Genomic DNA, 22,537 nt, shown 5'->3' with positions numbered 1-22,537 from the left:
TGGTCGTAGAAGAAAAACTTTCTTGTCTCATCAAATACAGCACCGTGAGAATAGTGCCAAAAAAATTTTTTCCTAGTTGAAACGCCCTACTATACATATAAAAATCAGTGTTTACAACTACCCCATGTGTAGTATTGCTTCAGTTTCCCTTTAAAATGCTACGTTATGAGTTTCAAACTGGAGGTTAACCCTAGTTCCTGAATGTGTCGAAATCCTGAATAACAAGAATATCTTAGTGTTTTTTTTTTTCAAAATGTAATAGATCATTTGCCTTAAACATCTAATCTTAAATAATGTGTTTCCCCAAAAACCTTGCCTGATAAGAAATTAGAGAATTTACTTGCCTAATCTTAGGTCATAAGCCTGTCGTCGTGTTAGTAGTTCTTTATAAATGTTTGTGAATTCCTACTGGAGACTTACGAAATATTCGTAAGTGGTAAAGTGGTAAAGTTTGTACAAGTTTGTACGTTCTTCACATGATCACCTGACAAGCATTTTTTTTATTTTTTACAAACATTTGCTCGTACATTTTCATTTCTCTGGCTAAACTTTACGAACAAATAACAAAACTTTACGAACACTTTTCTGTGTGTTTACGAATTTTTACGAACAAATGTTTGTGAAAGAATAATAAATGCTCATCAAGTGATCATGTTACGAACATAGTTTGTGTAAAAAATGCAAAATTTTACAAATTTTTTACTGGGTTTTACGAGCATTTCTTAAGTCCCCACTAGGAATACGAAAATATTTATTACAAACAATTTTACAAAACATTTTTCTATGTAGTGTTAGCCAGTGATTTACCCCTACGGGAAAGGTACCATAGTTTAGCCCAGTTCCCGAGGGTTCCAAAACCTTAAACAGCAACCGATTTTATTGATTTTTCAAAATGTAATAGGTAATTTGCCCTCAATAATCTAATCCTATGTCAAAATTTTACAAAAAATCTCGACTGATAAGATATTAGAGAAGTTAAGCCATATGGCTAAGCCTTAGATCAGAAGCACGTATAGGTCTCAAGAACCTAAATAACGTGCAATTTAATTGATTTTTAATAGCCTAATAGGTTATTTATCTTTAATAATCCAATCCTAAGTTAAATTTTCCCAAAAAATGAGAGATAGCGGTTTGGAATATTCTTCGTATCCCCTCACAAATTGACCCTGGGAATCCAAATATGATCTTAATTCCCCCTCCCACCACCTAAAGCCCTACTTTCTTCTAAACCATGAATTTTCGAGATAGCTTTATAACGAGCTATGAGATTCTGTGGAATGGAAGATGAAACGCTTGTGCACATCTTCGCAAGTAAGAACCACACGAGATCTGGAAAATTAAGCCGAAAGAGATTTTAGGTTTCTTTAATATTCTAAAACTGTCTGGCTTATAATTCTTTGCAGGGATTTCTACAACATTAGCGATGAACGGCTCCACCCATGTACAAATCTACAATACAAAAACTACATTACTTAAGAGGCGTCATTAGCTCTTAAGGCGCTACTGCCAAAAACTTTAACAAATAAGGTAAAGTACCCTTTATTCGACCGGTTCCTCTATTCGACCGGTAGATTTATTTATTCAATTTAATTATATTTGCTATAATATTTTGTGTATGATCTAACATTAATAGGTCAATTATTCTTTAAATAATACGAATCAGTGACAAATTCATAGAAATTGATGAAATTCACCATCAAATATTCAAAAATTGACCCACCGGTCGAATAGAGGAACCCGGTCGAGTAAGGATACTTTACCTTAATATCTTTTAAAACTTTACATTTACCATTGCCAATGCGTTTACTAAAGAACGCATTCAGTCCACCATCAGAACTTGCATCATTACCTTTGTAGTTCAAGTTGTAGGATTTATTTTCTCAAGATATATTTTCTTTTAAAAAAGCTTCTAGAAATATATTACGCTTCTTATAATTTTATTCGACAATTTCCCTTGTCAATAGCATATAAGATCATTTCAAATCCTTGGTTCTATCTCAAATAGATTCAGGCTGATCTTCGAGAATATTCAGTCCGTCAAATTTGGTAGTCAATATTTATTTTAAACCGCCTTATAACTTAGGACCTAGGACTATTAATTAGAGGTCTTTTGCATACATTTCCTTTACCTAATCCATTACTGCTGTAATTTACAGGCTAAATATTCTCGAGGTTCAGCTAGAGTGTATTTGAGTCCTAAGGCAGCTAATTTGCTATATGGGAAGGTGCTTATCCACATTCTTGTCTTTAGGGACTCCACCCTTACACATTCCCTGAACGATCTAACACTTTCCTCATGAAATGTAAGGAAAGGGCTTAAGCATATTAAAATTATATTGCAATAGGTCAGATTCATTAAAAGCATTATGAAGCAAAAAATCAGTTGTTCGAAGCTTCAGGCTTTCCAAGCTTTCATTCATTCATTTTCAACCGCTTATCCCTTTGGGGTCGCGGGGCCAAGACACCCAAATTAGCAGTCCACGCGCTTGTCGATCCTCTGTTACTTCAGGAAGATGTTTGGGTTCGATCCCAAGGCGTTCCAAAGCAAGATTCTGAATTTGATTCAGCCACCTTGTCCTAGGTCTGCCCTGAGGTCGACGTCTTCTCCTTCTCACAATGGCTTGCATAGCTTTTCTTACATTTTAACTTAAAGGCTTAAATAGGTTTGACAGTTTAAAATTGAAAATCATTATCAGACAATACAATCGGCCTTTAAAGGACAATATAAATATTTAGGACTTAATGATTTATCTCAGAATTGAGTGGTAGATATTACTCCGCTACTGCGCTACCCCCTGCTTATCATTACGGTAAATTCTTGAAATTTCATCCATTTCGACTGCCGAGAACAGTTTACTCGACGCGATTCTTTACCCCCAAAATTCAACTCACAATCGAATTTTCACGCATTCCGAGTTGCAAGCACCCCGAGTTGCACGCATTTCAAGGTCACCTGTAAAGAATCTCAGCTACCATAAGCTTATCTGGGCTTATCACTGGTTTTTTCTACTGCAGCTAGCTTTCATTGTTCGACTTTTAGAGTGTACGATATTCAGCACTGCCTGACTTTTGGCAAATTACCCTACATTGTAAACTGAGGCTTTGAGTTGCAAAGAAAGTTTATCAGTAGTTTCATTTTCATTAGAATGCACGTACATTGCAATAATATGAGCATAAAAACATACAAATGTACAAAGCGTGCTAAGCCTCATTAGTTGTGAAAAAGCAACTGACTTGACTATGAACAAACTTAGTCGCCTTTCAGCTGAAGGCGTCCAAATAAGTAATTTTACCACCCGGAGGAATCATTTCAATATATACGTTATGATATTAAGTAACCTAACCTCTTTCTATTCAAGCAACATAATATCTGCATGATTTGTACTTGTAAACTATCTTCCTATAATGATTAATAAATTTATATTTGTGATTTTTCTTCCGAGATTGCATTATGAAGTTATCATCTTAGGGGCTATCAAACTGATCTACAAAAATCCATTCATAAACTGCCTGGAAATTTTCCTTCACGAAATTTCAATAAATTACAAAAACAACTTGTTAATATTGCCCACTTTTCGAATTATATCGATTGATGTCTGGAGAGAGGAAATGATAAGGGACATATCAAATTTCTCGGTAAAAGACTAATCTATTCTACATTTTCTTTCACAGCGCTTTCAACACCTTATCACATGGTCGCAGCTTATGCACGATGCATAAGCTTCACAGTCGGTTTATCTCTCAAAAATCACTTTTCTGTTTAACTTTCCCACTTAAAACACCTTGTGCGTCATTTTTCACACACTTTTGATATTTTTTTTCTTCTACAACTTTTATCACTACATTCTCTCACGTATTCAGCTGCACAATTCCCGCCCCAAAACCTTTGATAACACGAGAAAAGAGCATTTTCTGCGAACTTATTTTATTTTAGCACCTCGGAAGAGCTTTTTGATGGCTCATTGGGAATGAGTTTCTTTTGGTGGAAATGCCATCGTGACGAATTTCCCTAAGCAATAAATTTTATGCTGTGAGATAGTGTGAGGAGATGAATAAATAGCTGATCAACACCCATTTATTTACCATTTGTTCAATTTCGCCACTTTCCGGATGAATCATTGCATTCTGCTTAACTTTTGCAATGAAACTCTCTCTCTCTCTCTATCTCTCCAACACTGCCTTATAATTGTGCCACGGTTTTATCACCCAGTAAAAATTTTCACTGATAAAACTCCTTTTGTACTTTTATATATATATATTATTCTTGTCTCTAAATTTACCAGCGATCTACACGTCGTGCGCCTTCTCTTGAGACTCAACCACTTTGAAAAACTTTACACTTGTTACACTCCTCAATTTTTCCACACAACTCTGACAATAATTTTCTTCTTTTTTTTTCAAAGCATAATTGTGTGTTGTGTCTGAATTTATGTGGAAAGAGAAATAAAGATGAAATTTCATACGTGATTTTTTTCTACAATTCTCGCTAAATTTCTCAAAAAGTTAGATCAAGAACATGGGTAAAAAAAAGTGCCACTAAAACTCAAGAACTTATGGTGTGTCTGTTTCACTTGCGCGCCTCACTTTTCTTCCCAAAAAATTCGCGTATTCAGTCCACTCAATGTAAATATCGCGACATGACTAAGCATTTAAAAATAGTAAACACCAAACGATAATGCAAAGAGGCCCCAACTCTTTCCAATTCTCACACATTTGCGCGCGCGTTCGCTCGCCCAAGAGAGCCTCCTCAAAATTCAACATTATATTCCATCGATCATCATCATCATCGACGTCAGGCCAACTAATACACCCTTATACCTCATCAAGCCGGCGCGATCTTGTGTTGCTCGAGTCACACGTTTTATCAATATCAATCGTCATTCGGGGCTCAATTGTTAGACACCGACGAAGCCCAGTAACATTGTATGCCTCTAACGCGAATTCCAATGATGACTGAAACAGAGAGAGCATCAGCAAATCTTCCTAATAAAGCTTATACACGATAGAAAGAGACAACAAATTGCTGATAACGATTATATTTCTTTTTTTCCACAGAAATCTGAATGTGGTTGCGGAAAATCCAATGAATGTATTTGTATCAAAAACCCACCTAATCAGCAAAAATTACCTCAAGTACCGAGAAAGTGTTCAAAATGAAGAACAAAGAGCAATATAAAATATATATTTGTAATTATACTTAGCAGCTGTGCTATGAAACACCATCAAGCATAAGCTGCAATGCTAAGGGATCATTTGCAATTATCGTAATTTGCGGATTGAAGAAATCAGCAGGTGAGCAAAAGTAAATGCAAGCAACACTCTTGTCAGAAAATGGCGATTGGTGAGCTTTCAAGCAACACTCTTGGGTAAAATGTCAATGAAAGTCATTAATTACAAAATTCCCTCCTTTTTTTGTGTGCAGAGCAGACAAGGCAACCATCGTCGGCACCAATTCCCCTCGCTCGACATTGTTGCACAAAATGCATTTTAACATCACGTCCAATCACAAGCGCACAATTTTCCATTAAATAGCTCTATATAGCGAGGGATTGCTTATAGAAAATTATCAATACAGCTCAATTTTTTTTAAAGTAAAGTTGCGTCAAATGATTAATTTTGAATAGATCCGAGGTGTGTGTACTGGTATATTAAAAAATATGTATTTCAACACTTTAAAATGAATATGTTTTTGATTGTATTAATACTGATTGTACTATTTAAAAAAAACTATTTACTTAGATCGTTAAGTTATTAAGAATCTTGATTTACTCATCTGAATAGTCTTAATATTAACGGAAAGAGCTTTTAAGAGCATCATAAATTCGACCGATCACCGTTAATGGCTCTATAAATAGTTATAGAGTAAAATTTATAATTCATACTTTATTAATCTAGTAATTATGCAATTCTAAAGTAGGGGAGACTGGGGCAAAATTTGTCAATTCTAAAATTTTAAAATTCGATATCTTCCAAGAAAGAGACCGAGGCTTCAATTTTGTTTCATATATTGCCTTCGTGAACCTCAATGTACGTCAAAGGTTATAACCCTTTAAGGACGATTGGAACACCGGTATCCCATAAAGAAAATAATTTTTCCTGACTACATAAAGTTATTTTTTCCTTATGTTTGTACGCAATTGCAAAATAGAAGGTTGAAGGAATCTAGGATATTTTTTGGAAGTCTTCAGCTATTTGCTACATAGGAAAATTTTAACCTAAAAAATGACGAATTTTTAAATTCTCATAATGAAAATTAATTTTAAATATTTTTAATACTTCCGATTTTTTTAAGGAAAACCGTTTTGGGAAAAGAAACTACAATACTCAAACATAATATTTTTTCAATAGATTGAAAATTATCATTCATTAGTATTGTCAGAAAAATTACTTAAATTTTTAGGCTATCTTTGTCCCTATCGTTCATAGAGACAAAATAATACACCAAATCAGACTCTGTTGGCTTTTCTAATGCCAGATATAGGACCTTTTACTAGTTTTGTTCATTGGTTTCATTTTTATTGCTGATTTTCGATCCGCGAAAACTGTCTCGTCGTTAAAGGGTTAAGGAATTCGAGCAAGGAATATAGAAAATAAAAAAAATGAATTTTGAGCCCTGTTTTTAAAATATTTGCCTTTCAGGAGATATCAATTTTCATTAACTTACTTTCCGAATTTGATGCATTAATGTGTGTTTGCTGTATAGGGTGGAATAACCGGCTATCGCCATGTTTAGGAAAAAATTAAATTCATTTAATCATAACTTTTGAATCCTTATTACAAGATAAGTCAAATTTGACACAAAGTTACTTAGATGTATTGGCTCTAGATACGTGAAAACAATAATCCTAGAACATAACGTTGGACTACTTAAAAAACTAATTTTTATTAATAATGCAAAAATAACCATTTCGTCGCCACTTTTTACCACTTTTCGCCAGTTTTGTAAAATTTGTAACCACTTCTCGCCACCCACTTGAAAAGAACCACACTCGGTTATTTTAGGCAATGCTATGAAAAGAATACATTCACCATTTCTCTTTCCTTGTAATCACTTTATTATTACTCTCTTTAAATGATTTTTCTTCACTTTTATTTGAGAAATCAAATTATGGGGCTTTTGCAGAAAGTAAACAATGCAGATTTGACAACTGAGAATGTACGAAGTGAAGTTAGCGTCGCCTATTGAAAAAATATGGCGACAGGTGGTAAAATCAATTCCAGAATATTACCACTTCTCGCCATGCCTCATTTTTATACAAAAATAATATAAAATGAAATATTAATTGACTAAATACAATTTTTTTGTATTCCACAAGTGCAATTAAATATTCAATAGACAAATTATTTACCCAAATAGGTATTTTTGGCCTGATGAAAATTTGACGACACTTAGTACGTTTGGTAAGAGATGTTGGATTCGATTCACTTGCTTAAAATATTGCTCTAAAAAGTGATCAAAATCGTGAATCCAAAACGAATAATTATTATTTTTCGATTCTATGCGTAGAAGCAGAAACAATACAAAAAAATTGCGACTCATTAATTTCATAAATTGCGAAAAATAGCGATTTCAATGTAAGTGGCGAGAAGTGGGGCACTGGCGAGAACTGGTGATTCCACCCTAATTTGGATATCCTGAACTTGAATCTGTTGTTCGTTTGCGAATTTTTGAAAGTGATTTTCCTCCGGATTCAGATTTATCAAAAATTACCACTCGGGGTAAAATTTGTCAGAACGTAAGGGGCAATAATTGGCAAAAAAAAAACGGATAATTCCGACATTCCACATGGCGAAAAGACACATCCAGTCACAGGTTCTGATTAAACTGCAGATGTTTTCTGAAGCAGCACAATTCCAACAGGAAGAGATTAGGGTGAAAGGAACACCTATTGACACTTTAAGAAGTCGTGTCAGAACTTATTGACGTCCTGCTCTGTACCATTTGGAATATGAAATTTGAACATCTATCCTTACCAAAAAACGTAGACAAAAAAACGTCTTATTTATTTACATTTTATTAGATACTTTAAATAAATTTGAAGATTTTGACAAAAGTGTCAATAGGAGTTCCCTGCCGAAGAGGTGTTCCTTCGACCCTAAATAATTTTTGGAACAATTCCCAACATCACAAATGAGTTTTAAAGGGTTAAATTTTTCTGAAGATCAATAAACACAAAACACTCTCTTCCACCTTTCTTCCTCTGTTTTGCTATGTCACATTTACTCGGCAAACCTAGTTCAACTCGCCCAATACTATCTTCATACCATCCAAATACTCTACCATTTCTAAGTCGGCGAAGAGAATTTTCTTTCCAAAAACTGCTTTTGGAAAATAATTTGAAAAACACATTTCTGGTTTAGATATTAAAAAGTAGTCTGCATAAAGTTATAGAGGAATAAATTTTCTATCAAAATACCTCAATTGAATATTTCTTTGATTCACAAGAACCCGTAAAAAAACGAAAAAAATGACAAAAAATACCTCTCGCCTGACAAAATTTGTCCCAGCTGTTTTGAAAACTTCCACAAAATCATCCTTTCGAAAATAACTCGGAAAGCGCATTTCCTTTTGAGTTAGAGGAAAATAACTTCGGCAAAGTTTTATAGAGCGGTAAATTTCCTATAAGATTATGCTAAAAAGAAATCATTCAGATTCACTAATAACTTGTGAAAAAATAAAATATCCGTTTTGGCAAATTTTGCCCCAGTCTCCCCTACTTTGAAGATTATTTAAGAAATTGCTTAGTAAGTTTTAAAGGAATTGCTTGAGAGTATAAAAACTCTAAGTCGTATACATTTCCCTATTAAAATAGCGTTTTTCTGCTCTGAACTTCTCATTTCGTCCTTGTACGAAAATACTGTTGAATCAGTCCTAATAATCGTTTTTCAAAGCCAAAGGTTACAAAGGCTCTAGAGAACGTATTTCTCAACCGAATGCTATTATGTTCGGGCTGGTTGGAAAGGTTTTAGAATTTCTGATAAAACAGAACCGAGAAACTAATTTTTATCCGAAAATCAATTTTATTACTTTTAAAACACATTTTGCGGTATCTTTTGAATGATGGTTCAAATTGGTTGAGAATTCAAATTGGTCGCGAGTCGCGAGTTCGAGCACCTCGCAAAGCCTGAGATGCTTTACCACCCTTTTCTAAATTAAAAGAAAACAACTCATTCAGAGTATTTTATCATGAGACAAAAATAAGGACTAATTTTGATGTAAATAATAATCACTTTGTGGAGAAAAAATGTACCATTTGGGCTAAGTTGGGCTAAGACAGTAGTTACATCATCGTAGTTACAAACAATATCACCGTCCAGTAGGGAAATTCTGTAGCGGTATGACAAAGTCATAGGACAAATTTAAAACTTTTAACACTACCCTTCCAAGACTCGGCCAAATTGACCGGTTTAAAATTAACACATATTTAAACAGTACAAATGTCACTATCAAACTTTATGAATATCTTAAAATATGCATGTAATATATTTTTCAGTTTAAATTTTAATTTTTTGCTCTTTTCTAAAACAAATTAATAAAAATAAAATTGTTGAATATTTTATGATTCTGTGTCGGCTTCTTTTAATTTAACTCGCAATACTTCCAATTGATTATTTGATTGATACTCTAACTAAAGACATTAATTAGGATTAGCTGTGATTTTCTATTATTAATTAATCCATTGTAGACGACTCCCAACAGCAATTGAAAAGTGAAGAATATTTCACAACATTCATCTAAAAGCCAAAAGACTTCTAACGAAGCATATGCTTCATATCATTTCTTAACGTCCTACAATGCCTACAATGTATATAAAGTGTTTTATTTATCAAAGTGCATTAAAAAATTGTCTTTAAATTCCTATTGCTTATTTAGTGCAGCATTAAAAAAGGTGTAAAATTTAAAAAATGTAGTTTAATTAAGAGCTATGACGTTTTAATCAGTATTTTATTGCATTTTTTCAATGAAAAAGTAATTGTTAATTTTTAAAGAAATCAATAATTTAGAGATTAAGCAAGTGAAATATTTTAAAATGTATTTTTCGACTAAAAAAACACCTAAATAAATGTTTTATATTTTTTTTGTAATTTTGTGCTTTGATCAACCTGTTAATTGATCAATCTATAAGTTTGCTAATGAAAAAGCATAAAAAACTAAATCAATTTATAGAAGAAGGATAAAGGAAAAATACCTATTTGCTAGAGTATTATTCACTTCAGATTTTGAGTCAAATATGGCAAGAAACCTGCCACAAAAGCAATCTTCCTTAAGGAATAGGATCAGCAGATTAGCTCTGCACAGAGAAATGTTAGAATAAGGCGCATGATTTTCAACTCACCTTGATAGTATTGGCGTCCTAATTGGGAGAAATTCAATTGAAAGCGAAAATTAATGATGTGAGGCAAAAAGGCAGGAAAAATAGGAAGGAGGGCATGTGTGTGGTGCCCAAAAGAAAATTTCTACGTGAAGCAATCTCCAACGAAAAGCCCAAAATGAAGGAAGAAAGATTTAGAGGGGATATAAAACTAAAAATTGGGACTCACCTTCATTGATCCCAATATCCATCAGCTGCAGATCTTCATCATTGAGGATGGAATTGAGAAATCCATCCGTGGTGGAGTTGATTTCTGATGAGGCATTGGAGTAGTAGAGGATATCTGGGTCCATTTTGTAACCCGAAGCACCTCCATCAGTTTCTGGACTGGAATTTGTGAGGTGCATACTTGAGGCTACGGCAGAGCCCAAATTGGGCCCATAATGGGGTTGTCCGGCGGCTCCCAAATCCGACAGTGATGCATTGTGCAGAACTGCTGGATGGGAGTGTGGATGGGAAAATTGACTGTGCTGCGGAATTGATGGAGCAGATGACTAGAAGTTGAGCAAAAATTTTTTTGTTAATAAAACCTGCAAATTCTATACGAAGAACCTCTAAATATTGGACCATTCTAGTTTATACGAAAGGCCCTGTATAATAATTAAATCGCACTGTGATGTGAAATCCCACCTGATAGGGGTAGTGAGATGAATAATGTGGATGCGATGGAATATCACCGACACCCATTCCCACTCCCATTCCCGGCGACAAGCTCAACAAATTGGCCAAGTCCTGCCAGCGTTGCTCCATCGACACAGCCCGGCTGAGCGGTACACGAGGCTGCAAGAGAACAGTTCCTCATTATTCATGAACCCTCTTTTTTTCGCTACTCCCCCCCCCCCAAAGAGAGAAAAAAACACCAGCCCAGCGGATCCCTTTAATAAATGGTCACGCAAGTGGATTTCACGTCACATCACCATTTATTATTTACAGTATGCTCATGGCCCACACCTCAGCATAGTATGAGCTCTCACGGGTCAGTAGAGGGTGAAAATGAGGTGGGGTTCTGTGGAGAAAGAAAGCTCATTTGTCGCCTCGATGAGCGTGTGAGAAGCTTCCATGGGAACTTTTCCTGCCTGATAACGAATCACAAGTTTTTCGTGAGCGATATCCAATCGAGCTCATTTACAATTTTTTTTTACATCCTATTTCAGGAAACTCATTTGCATACAAAGTAAATTTAGAACTTTTACAAATAAACTCCAAAGTTATTCAGATATTAAAAATCTGGGTAGAATTCTGTAAGTAGTTAAAAAAAAAAACAAAATGAAAAAAAGCAGTTTCAAAAAAGAAACATTGGTCATTAAGGGAGACTGGGGCAAAAAGTCACAAATCGAAAATTTTAAAATTTAATATCTTCCAAGATAAAAGAGATATCGGCTTAAAATTTTTTTTTCCATAGATGGCCTCCATAGAACTTCTTCAAAGTCGTAAGTTTCTTAGAATTCCAACAAGGAATTTATAAAATCAAAAAAATTGAAATTTTTAGTCCTATTTTTGAAATATTTTCCGTGCAGAAGATATCAATTTTTACCTACTTATTTTCCAAAATTGAGGCACTGGTGAATATTTCCTAAATGATTTGGACTCTTTGAATACGAATCCGCTATCTATTTTAGAATTTTACAAAGATTCTTTTCTCCAGAAATCCTTTTATTAAACATGACTATTTGGGGTAAAAAGTAACAAAAGGTATGAAGCAAAAAGTAACAAAGACCAAAGCAATTTCTGATGTCTCACGGCGAGAAGAAACGTCATTTCCATGTCTCGCCGCTTTTTGTTTGCATTGGTCAAACGATTAGCAGTCTCATGTGTGTTTTTTCTAAAATAGCTAGAAAAGCACTTTTCTCGTTCAGATAGAGAAAACTGTGTTTTAAAAAAGGTATAGAGGAATAAATTTTCTATAAAAATATGTCACCTAGCTATTTTTTTTTAATTTACGAAAGCCCGTAATAAAGCAAATCAAAATATGATAATATCCCATACATGGTACTATTTGCCCCAGCATTTTTGAGAATGATCACAAAATTACCTTTTAGAAAACGGCTCGATAAATATATTTCCTTACAAAATAGAAGAAAATGACTTTCACAGAGTTGTAGAGCAGTAAATTTCCTATAAAACTGTGCTAATTAGAAATATTGGAGGTGCTCGGGTAGCTTGTAAAAAAATAAAATATCCGTTTTGTTACTTTTTGCCCCAGTCTCCCCTACTCATTGTTTTATCAGATCCATTTGAAATACAAGGTTAGGATAGACTTAACCTTAACAAATCAGAATATTGCACGCATTACAAAGAAGTTTAAATTTCGGATATGGTGCCTGGACACAGCTTTAGCTATGCAAATTCAAACTTTTGGAAAATAAATGTGATAATTTGGTATGAATTCTTGAACACTAAAAGAATTCGTGATTCCAACCTCAAATATATTCCGAAAACAATCTTTAAATCAGCAAGTATGAGGAAGATTTACTAAGTTAAATTACACATTTTCTTCATAGTAGATTGCTACAAATCTAGACACTATATCTCTATAGCTTTCATAAACTAGTGAGGGTCTCATTTTTTATGAGAATTTCAAAACTATATTAAAAGTGAGGTTACGTTGAACATAACCTTTTTACCGCAAGGTAAATTTTACATAATTAGATATTTAAAATACAAGCAGAAAAATCGCGTTTTTGTTTTTCCATTATTTCATATTTCGATGAAAGTTATTTATAATCTTCTTTTAATGGAAAAACAAAGTCAAATAAATTCTGTTCATATAGGGGGAGGTGGGGCTATTTTGAGCAGTGGGGCTACATTGTTATACAATTTTTAATGCCACAATAATGCCCAACGCAAATAACTTTTGTTTGTAAACATGTTTTCAACATTTTCTATGCGATTGAGAGGGAGATGACTAGATCTCTGTTCCATTTACTCTCATTGAAATGTCAAAAACATGTTTACAAAATAAAACTTATTGTACGTTGGGCATAAATCATCATCCTCAAAATTTTAACACTTTTTAAGTGTAAACATATATCAACATTTTTTAATGTTAATTTTACATCTTTTTAAGGGTAAAATTAATATGAAAAAGGGTAACTTTAACCCCTAATACACATAAAAAGCATAATATTTACACCAATTTCGGATCAATACTGCAGGGTAAAATAAACATTTCCGGAATGTTATTTTAACTTTTTCGGATTTCTCTCATCAGTGTATATCCATCTAGTCCCATGAGTCCCATAGTTCAAAGTAGACTCACCTCTCCAACATTTAATAGAATTTGTAGCATATTTAAAGGGCTTTCCCTTGTAGTACAATATAAAAAAAAGTTGACATAAATTGCCACTTCGTGGTAATTTAAGTGTTAAACCAAAAATGATTCCCAAATGGATTTTTCTTTAATCGGGCAGGGTGGGCCGGTTTTACGCATCGGTTGATTTTTTTAAGGACTCGTTTGCTAGACGAATATGAAACATATCTGAACTAATTACTATGCTTCGTTAGTTTCTCTTAGATATGGGCTGTCCAAAAATGTATAACACAATTTGTAAATAACAATTTATTGCCCCAAAAACGTGTATTTTCGAATGTAATGCATGTATGAAACTACCCCACCCACAAAGTATACACGAAAAGACGCCATTTCAGAGGTTTTATCAGCTTAACTGAATTTAGAAGTAATTCTAAAAATGGATAGAATTAGACTCTTTGTTTCGAAATATCTTGAAACTTATCTATTTATCATCTAAAACAAGTTTTGGACTTTCCAGATTCTGAAGTCTATTAAAATGTTATACCGTAACATAACTTTCTTGGTTGTATAACAGAACAGAACTATTATTACAAAATAAAATATTCTATATTGTGAAAGGACATCTTTTTTTTACAAACTTTTAAGAAGACTTAGCTGATCATATTACAATTTTTTTTTTTTTTCAGAACAGTCAATTCAACCACCAACTTCAACTTTCAAGCATTCTATTTTCCAATGAGATCAAGGCCGCAGAAAATATCGAAAAAAATATTTTCCTTGAATAAATAAACTTCAGAAAAATTATATAGAATTTCGTGTGACTTCTGACCCTCCTCTCTTACGTTTTTCCCCATCGGAAAATCTTGAGTGCCAAGTGTTTGGAGTAAAAAAAAAACCTGGCATCTCAATAAATTGCTACTTATGTCAAATTTGGCGAACTCCTATTGCTGTGTCACACACAATTGACAATCAAACTAGCAACGGCTAATAAAGTGACTAAAATTAATGTGTGTAGAGTAACAAAAGAGCCACATCAAATGCACACAACTCCAGAAAGATCCCCGCCTTTTGCACGCAATCCAAGTTTGAGCTCAAAAGAGTCTTTCAAATTATACTCTTTAGCTTTGCGATTCGAGGAAATTTTTCCAAAGCTCACGTTTGTACTTTGGAATTACTACATTGACAATTATTTTTTACATTAATTTTTTTGCATGTTTTTTTAATTACGAGATTATGAAGTAGAATATTTTAGATAAAAAATGTTTGGTCTTGTTAATATCAACATGCATAGAATTATACTTTTTTTTTAAATTGCAATATAAAGCATTTCTTGCAGCGATTACTCTGAAAACTTTCTATAAACAGTAGAAAGGTATATCTTTAATTCCAATATGTATAAAATATTATGATATACGCAAAGTTTAAGATATAAATTAAATAATTAAAATTTTCTTTTAATTTAAGTACGGCAATTATATAATATACACAGGAAAAATATTTTGTTAAACTGTTTGTGAATTCCTACTGAGGACGTACAAAATGCTCGTAAATCGTAAAACGCACTAAAAAATCGTTAAAGTTTATAAATTTTTCACAAACATTGTTCGTAACTTGATAACTTGGCTAGCACATTTTGTTCAGAATGTTGAAAATAAAGAAGACTTCCTGCTTCTTTCGATGCCCACTTTATTCTGTCCAAAATTGTGTTTTTGCATCTTATATAACTTTTGAGCCACTGCTCAAGATCTCTGTGATTCAATAGTAAGAATAATGAGATCACCATTGCTTTGTGGTTCATTAATGGGTTCTCTGAATTTTCTCCCTTTTAACTGATCTAATTGCAGAAGGCGATAAAAGTGTCAACTTCAACTTAATTTATCCTTAACTCTAATGAGTCTTCAAAGATTTTAACAAAATGGAATTATTATTGTGTACAAAAAATAAGAATTTAGTGGTGATCTTGACTTAACTATTTGTTCGAAAAGTTTTGTTTGCCTGACAAAACTTTGCGAGCAAACAACAAAATGTTACGAACTTTTTTGTCTGTTTACGAACATTTACGAGCAATAATTGTGAAAAGTATAAATATTTACAATTTTTTTAGTGGGTTATGCCCAACGCACAATAACTTTTATTTAGTAAACATGTTTTTGACATTTCAATAAGAGTGAGTGAGATCTAGATCTAGTCATCTCGCTCATTCTCATGGGAAATTTTGAAAACATGTTTACAAACAAAAGTTATTGTGCGCTGGTCATTATGCCCAACGCACAATAACTTTTGTTTAGTAAACATGTTTTTGACATTTCAATGAGATTGAGTGAGATCTAGATCTAGTCATCTCGCTCATTCTCATGGAAAATTTTGAAAACATATTTACAAACAAAAGTTATTGTGCGTTGGTCATTATGCCCAGCGCACAATAACTTTTGTTTTGTAAATTTTTTTTATGATTTCAGTAAGTTTGAATGAAATGTAGATCTAGTCATCTCGCTCTCTCTCATAGGAAATTTTGAAAACGTGTTTACAAATAAAAGTTATTGTACGTTGGGCATTATACGATTTACGAATATTTCGTAAGCCACCCGGTGGGAATTCACAAACATTTACGAACAATTTTACTAAATATTTTTTTTCTGTACAGAATTCAAGTATTTTAAGGATAATAAAATAAATTTCTTCTTGTACAACGGCAATTTTAGTGGCATTTTGAGTATTTTTTACACAATTGAATATTCAAGTATATCTTCCCAAATTTGGTTTTATTTCAAGAAGTATGTTTTGAAGATTTTTCACAATTTTGAATTTTTCAAAACCTTGTAGGGTAAAGTGTAAGTTGGACATAGTGTTACAAGTTGGACAATTCGCCGGTACAAGTTGGACATGGCTTTTTTCTTGATAAATACAGTACAAAATTTGTTTTTAAGTACAAGGAACCAAATTATAAAACTAAAGCATTAAAAATATACAAATAAAAATGAAGTACTAAATTTATCATGAAAAAAACCCTGTCCAAATTGTACCATTGTCTAACTTGTACTACTTTACCTTACACAGTAAAAATTACGTTTACAAGAGTTTCTTAAAAATAATTAGTAAAAGAGTAACATTTTTATATAATAAACGCTACGAAAAATTAAGATTCAGATAATGATGATTAAATGAAAATTAAGATAAATATATTTTTTATATTTGCCTTCAAAATAACATTAAGAAAGCCAGAAAATATCTTCAGAAAATGACGTCTCTGTAGTAATATCTGTTTTAAAATTCAATTTTTAATGGCTATATCTCAAAAGACTCAAATCCTCAAAACGTAACTAAAAACGACGTTGTGCTATTTATCTCTGGTCAATAATTTTGATTTTGACGGTAAATGTGCTTTATCTAGGGGCTTCTCGACATTTCATTTTTCCATACGTTTTTGCATAGAGGCACTGAAGACTATTGGCAAGTTTTTTCCTAAAGAAAATTGACTTATCAGTCTGATATATTTCGAAATCGTGCATTAAAAGCTATCTAAAGATACATATTTCATAATGTTCGCCGAAATAATACAAGAACTATGAGCAAATTTGTTTAAGTCGCGGTGCAATATTTGCAAAATTTTTACAAGTGAAAAATATCACTTTTTATTAGGCTTGATGGGCCGCTGGCTTTAGTCCTATTCTTTCTAGATCTCATGATTTTACTGTTCGAACTCAAAGAGAGAGCAGGTTACTTTTTTTAACTTGTAACATGGCTAGGGGCCAAACGGTAAGAGATATTTATTTCCAGTTTTCGACGCCCCTCAATCCCATAAGTCAAAATTATCTAGGACAATAATTTTTTCTTTTTCCCCCACCCCCTCCTTACCCACCAAAAACATTTTTTTTCATTTCCGAATATGTTTGGAGGTAGTCAAGGTGAATATTTCGCCCTTAGACACCTATGTCTGAAAATCATTACGATATTGAATTTCCAAAGGTTAAACTTAAATCACGTTGGAGGGCTTATTTTATTATGGAGCACTCCGCAAAGCTGTGACGCTTTGCCATCTCGTTTGAATTCATTTCAATATGTTTCTAAAAGTAAACTGAATATATGAGTTCTGTTCATTTATTACCGGTATCGCGTCTACGCGTCATTAATATACAATCACCAGGGAAAATGGGAGGGAAGCTTTTCGCATCGTTTGCAGCTGTGTGGGACAAATAGATGGATTCCCGAGACTTTGTGCTTTTAGCACAGGAAGTTATCTCATAATATTGTCCAATCACGATAGACTGACCTTGAAATACATACCAATTTAGCAAAATAAAAAAAAACACACAAAAAGACACGCAATAGATTTTCTTTCGCTGGTCAACAAAAGCTTTAGCCACTCTTCCCACGCACAAAAAAAGCTCTTGAAGAGTATCATGATCGTTGGTTGATTTTGAATGATCTTTTGATAGAAAATGCTTATTCACCTTCAAATAGCTCTGACTTTAATCCTTTATTTCAAGTTCAACAATCTTAAGCGTCAAACAATTTGGTTTAATTTTGAAAATATGGAAAGCTCTTGAAAAGTGTCTTAAGTAATTGCCATTTTACACGGTTTTTTAGCAAAAAGAAAATCACAGTACCATAAAATTGCACAAAGGACTAATAAGTTCAACAATTTTTGTTTTCTTTTTTTTATGAATCAAAATAACAAACTGAAAAGATACGGCAATAGCAATTGTATGTTTACCGGTATTGAGTTGATACTAAACTAAACTCAACGTTCAACATCATTTTCACTGAAGCATATTAACATTAGCATTCTAGCTTTTGTCTCTCTCCCTCCATTTGGTTGACTTTTTTTTTCAAGACCAAAAGTCGAGGCACGAAATTAATAAGTTTGTAATTGATAGTGTGGCCAATTGTATACTTTTTTTTCACAATTGTCAACATAGATTCTCTGTAATTAAGTAGGTAAGCCTCCACGAATAACTATTATTGCTCTTTAGCGCATTTTGCGAAGATATCAAAGTATACACGAGTACGGGGGAAGTTGATATTGTTGCTAAAAAAAAATAATAATAAACCATATAGATTTGATAATCTAACTACTACTATTTTACCTAATGTATCTTATTCTAGTTTTTTTCTCACAATTAACATGAAATAATCTGTTTAATTGCATATTATTCCAATTGTGAAGGTATTGGCAATTAAAATCGGAATATTTCTGAGAGTGAGAGGAAGGAAAAAATAATGCAAATTAGCGACTATTAGTGCAAGAAAATTAATAATGAACGTAAATTATTTAATACAATCTACGTCATTTGTACAGCAAAATGTAATATATCTTCGATTGTCTATCCTCTATCTCAATCAATCTATATTTTCACCAAATTCGTATACTCGTAATTAACCCAAAATGTAATAAAAGACTCAATTGTTAGGCCACTTTATCGATCATTGGACTCCGAAAGAGTTTGAGGTGCTGAAAAAAAAACTGTCTATATACGAAATCTTAATTGGATTTTACATTAAATTTTCTGTCCAAACAAAATGCTAGTGAACAAAAAAAAAGAGTCTCAAGATCAAATCGGAATTAATAATAATTGAGACTATTTAGAAATGGTCTTTTGACCTCCAAAGAGGTGAGAGATTAACTGAAAAGAGTCAAGTTAGAAAGTTCCACTGAAGCAAGTGAAAAGAAAGTCAAACCTGTCAGCAAAAGGCTTCACAATAAAGAAAAAGGATAAGAAAACCACGTTAATCCTTTTAGACAAAAAAAAATTGCAATTTTACACGCACTAAAAGGGACAAATTTGTGGTGTAAAACCTCATTACAATGTCTCAATTTGTGCTACCTGACGCCCCTTGAATTCTCTTCTCTTTGGCACACAAGAGGAAGTTAAACAGTATACTTGGATGCCCCACAGACCTCAAGGAGGAAACTTAACATTTTGTGAATTGTGTATAAATCAGCTTATAGGATCCACTCTTTTACATACAACACTCACAAGACTCCTGTCACTCACTTGTACCACATTTTTTCCAACCCTCCTTCAGGTGATTCCTTCTAACTAAACACTCTAGAAAAAGTTTGTCACATTAGCATGTCCGAAAATTAGGAATTGGTTTTTATTAGTACAGACATTTTTTGAGACAATAAAAATATGCTGAATAAATAAAAGAGCACTGAAATTTATCTATAAACAAAATTTAAATATATATGGATTTTGAAATAATATTTTAAGTGATTAGAACAAATTAGAACATCCATGTACTAAACTAAGTTTATTTAGCACATGTATGTACTAAACCTGGGGATTTCGTGGCTTAGTGGATAGATTGATCAAAGGCGCGACGGTCTGTAATTCAAACGACGCCGACGCGTCAGTCGAACAATGCCCAGGGCTTGAAAAAAATAGTGAAGCACTAAACCTATTAAAAAGGTGAACTTAAGTGGTCTCACTAGAGGTTTAGCCCAGTTCCCTAAAGTCTCAAAAACCTAAATAGCGAGCAATTTTATTGCTTTTTGAGAACCCTATAGGTCACTTATCTTTAATAGTCCAATGCTTTGCCAAAAAATCGTGATTGATAAGAAATTAGAGCAGTTAAGTCACATGTCTAAGTCTTACGTCTAAAGCCCTTATTACTGGCAGATCTTAATAAATTTAATTAATCCTTCCAATAACAGAGTTCACAAAAAATCCGAAACAAACGAACAAATCTCTCGACACGACTAATAATAATCTATAAAATGATTTATTAAAGAATTTCGTGATTCATGAGAGATAATTTAAAAAAAATCTAAATTATAAATTTTAACTAGTGATGACAAAGTTGAAATCAGAGTCAAAGATGTAGGTAAATCCTGAAGTCTATATTAAATATTAGGAAAATTTAAGTTGAGAAAATATGTTGCAATTAAACGAGTTAGTAGAGATTCTTTACAACAAATCTAGCTTCCCTGGTCCTAAGTAAAATCCAATATTTTTAGATCGCTTCTCTTTTACCTTAACCTTCTAAATTTAATAGTTAAATATTGAAAAATTAATATTTTTGCCGATTAAAACCCTTTATTAAAAGGAATGGAAAGATTTTTTGTGTAAAAATCCAGTTTTTTTTTAAATTTTTAAATTAGATTAAGCACATTAAACAGATTATTTTGGAAAAGATAATTGGCGTTTCTTTTTAGAATGATATCATGTACAACAATTCCATTCTTTGCGTCATTACTTAACTAAATAGCAATATTTTGTGCAAAATATATCGATTTTTTAGCATAAACTAAGAGATTATTAACGCAATTCCCGATATTTTTTAATAGTAACAAGTATTTAATGTCCAGTTCCAGTGTGTTAACCCTTTAAGGATGAGAAGGTCAAAAAAGAAGGGTCAGAAAAATCACTTTTTCTAACTTTTTAGAACAAAGCATAACTTAAGCAGATCGTAGGAAAAATTTCATTTTTGGGTCACCGGTGACCCAATCGTTCTTAAAGGGTTAAAAACGGACTTTTGAATATAAAGTCCTACTTCTCAATTATTTTCAAGAACTTTTTTTTATCCAGAATTAAGAAAAATAACTTCATATAAGTAGCACGGTGAACTTTGCTAAATCCTACTTTGAAAAGCAGATGAGCTATTTTTCAAAAAATCGGTCGTTCAAGTGGCCAAAAACTCTGGCCTAAAAGACGCCTCTGGGAGAAGCGAGAAAGACCAACTGACCCAAACTGTCTTGTCAATTGATTTCATCGCCAACGCTTCACCACTTTGAGTGTTTTTCCTTTTAAAACCTCAAGTGTTTTTACAAGAAAATATTTCATCAGGTAAATTCTGAAATTCCATCAAATTTGTCTCACTGAGCAAACATTCACTGCGGGAACCGTCTGGGAAAATTGGGTTCTTTGTAGCGACGGCGAAGGGAATTGTGGGTGAACTCACCTGGTGATGGTAGGAGGACTGACGGAAGGAATTAACACCATGTCCGTAGCCCTGAACTGCCCGTGGATGTTGGAAAGTAGTGCTGGAACTTTGAATCATCATATCGCAGAGGAGTTCTTCTAATTCATTCGTGTCGTCACTTTTAATTGTAGCCTCTGACAAGTCAAAGGATTCCTCCCTATCCAACGGTGACTTCACTTCGTCACCCACATCTGAGCCAAAGCCAGCCGATGATGCAGAATCCAATGGTTCGCGCTTGGGTTCGAAATCAAAAGCATCATCCTGTGAGGAATATACACCATCACCCAAAATTCCCATATGAAAATCCCAAAGGAATTTGCACAGAACATTTTGCATAAAACCTACCTTAAGGGCATCTTGTTCTGCCGAGAGGTCATCTAGTTGATGAAGAGCTTCCTGAAGCAGGGAATCATCCAATTGAAGGGGTAGCTTCTGGATGTATTCACCTGAGAAAATTCATTAAAGAACATAAAAATAGAGTCCTTTAGCATTTCCCTCCAAAAATATTTGCGTCTGGTGTCGTCTCGAGTTGATTTGGAGCAGAATCATCAAAATCAAACATTTTTGCCTTTTAAGCATGACTCATGATGACTAATTACAATTTTCCCTCAAAAGGTTAAAGCCCAACACTTCTAATATAAAATTACACCGTAATGTTGCAATTTCTCTCTCACTCTCTTCAGGAATTCTCCAAAAAAAAAAACTGTAACAAATACTGGTCATCATGCTATTTTGGCCATCAAATGACCTCTTCTTTTCACCTACAAATCAATTCCCAATAGACACACTTTCCGCCGTCTCACCAAAATGCATTTCCTTTTTTATCGTTACGCATAGAAAATTTCTAAGTAAATATTTTCTCATATGTTTAGTAGGTTTAATTTCCAATATTTGCACAATATTCTTCTCAAAGTTTTAGGGATCACAAGGCAAGGGTCAAGCAAAGTTCAAAGTGTTAGACGCCTTTTGTTCAATATCCCACAAT

At 33.2% G+C, this 22,537-nt stretch overlaps 1 protein-coding gene and 1 long non-coding RNA gene across 10 annotated transcripts in view; one reads left to right on the top strand and one right to left on the bottom strand.

Annotated features, from left to right (window-relative positions):
• LOC129798491 (segmentation protein cap'n'collar) overlaps positions 1-22,537 on the bottom strand; it is a 72,201-nt gene that overhangs the window by 8,727 nt on the left and 40,937 nt on the right. For 5 of the 9 annotated variants that reach the window (XM_055841734.1, XM_055841722.1, XM_055841729.1 and 2 more), the window contains 5 exons: positions 21,898-21,998; positions 21,532-21,813; positions 11,004-11,153; positions 10,543-10,867; positions 10,338-10,355 (listed from right to left, as the gene is read on the bottom strand). In XM_055841734.1, coding sequence (XP_055697709.1) covers positions 10,338-10,355; positions 10,543-10,867; positions 11,004-11,153; positions 21,532-21,813; positions 21,898-21,998 — 876 coding nt within the window. The remainder of the gene's footprint in view (positions 1-10,337; positions 10,356-10,542; positions 10,868-11,003; positions 11,154-21,531; positions 21,814-21,897; positions 21,999-22,537) is intronic. The other 4 variants (XM_055841686.1, XM_055841694.1, XM_055841705.1 and 1 more) reach the window with 3 other exon arrangements.
• LOC129798629 (uncharacterized) lies at positions 3,365-6,157 on the top strand. Its single transcript, XR_008751437.1, has 2 exons — positions 3,365-5,292; positions 5,423-6,157. It is a non-coding gene; the product is annotated as an uncharacterized LOC129798629 (long non-coding RNA).

Source organism: Phlebotomus papatasi, chromosome 1 (assembly GCF_024763615.1).
Source record: "Phlebotomus papatasi isolate M1 chromosome 1, Ppap_2.1, whole genome shotgun sequence".
Lineage (NCBI taxonomy): Eukaryota > Metazoa > Arthropoda > Insecta > Diptera > Psychodidae > Phlebotomus > Phlebotomus papatasi.
The sequence above is the reverse complement of the archived record's forward strand: the minus strand, read 5'-3'. Positions and strand labels throughout refer to the sequence as shown.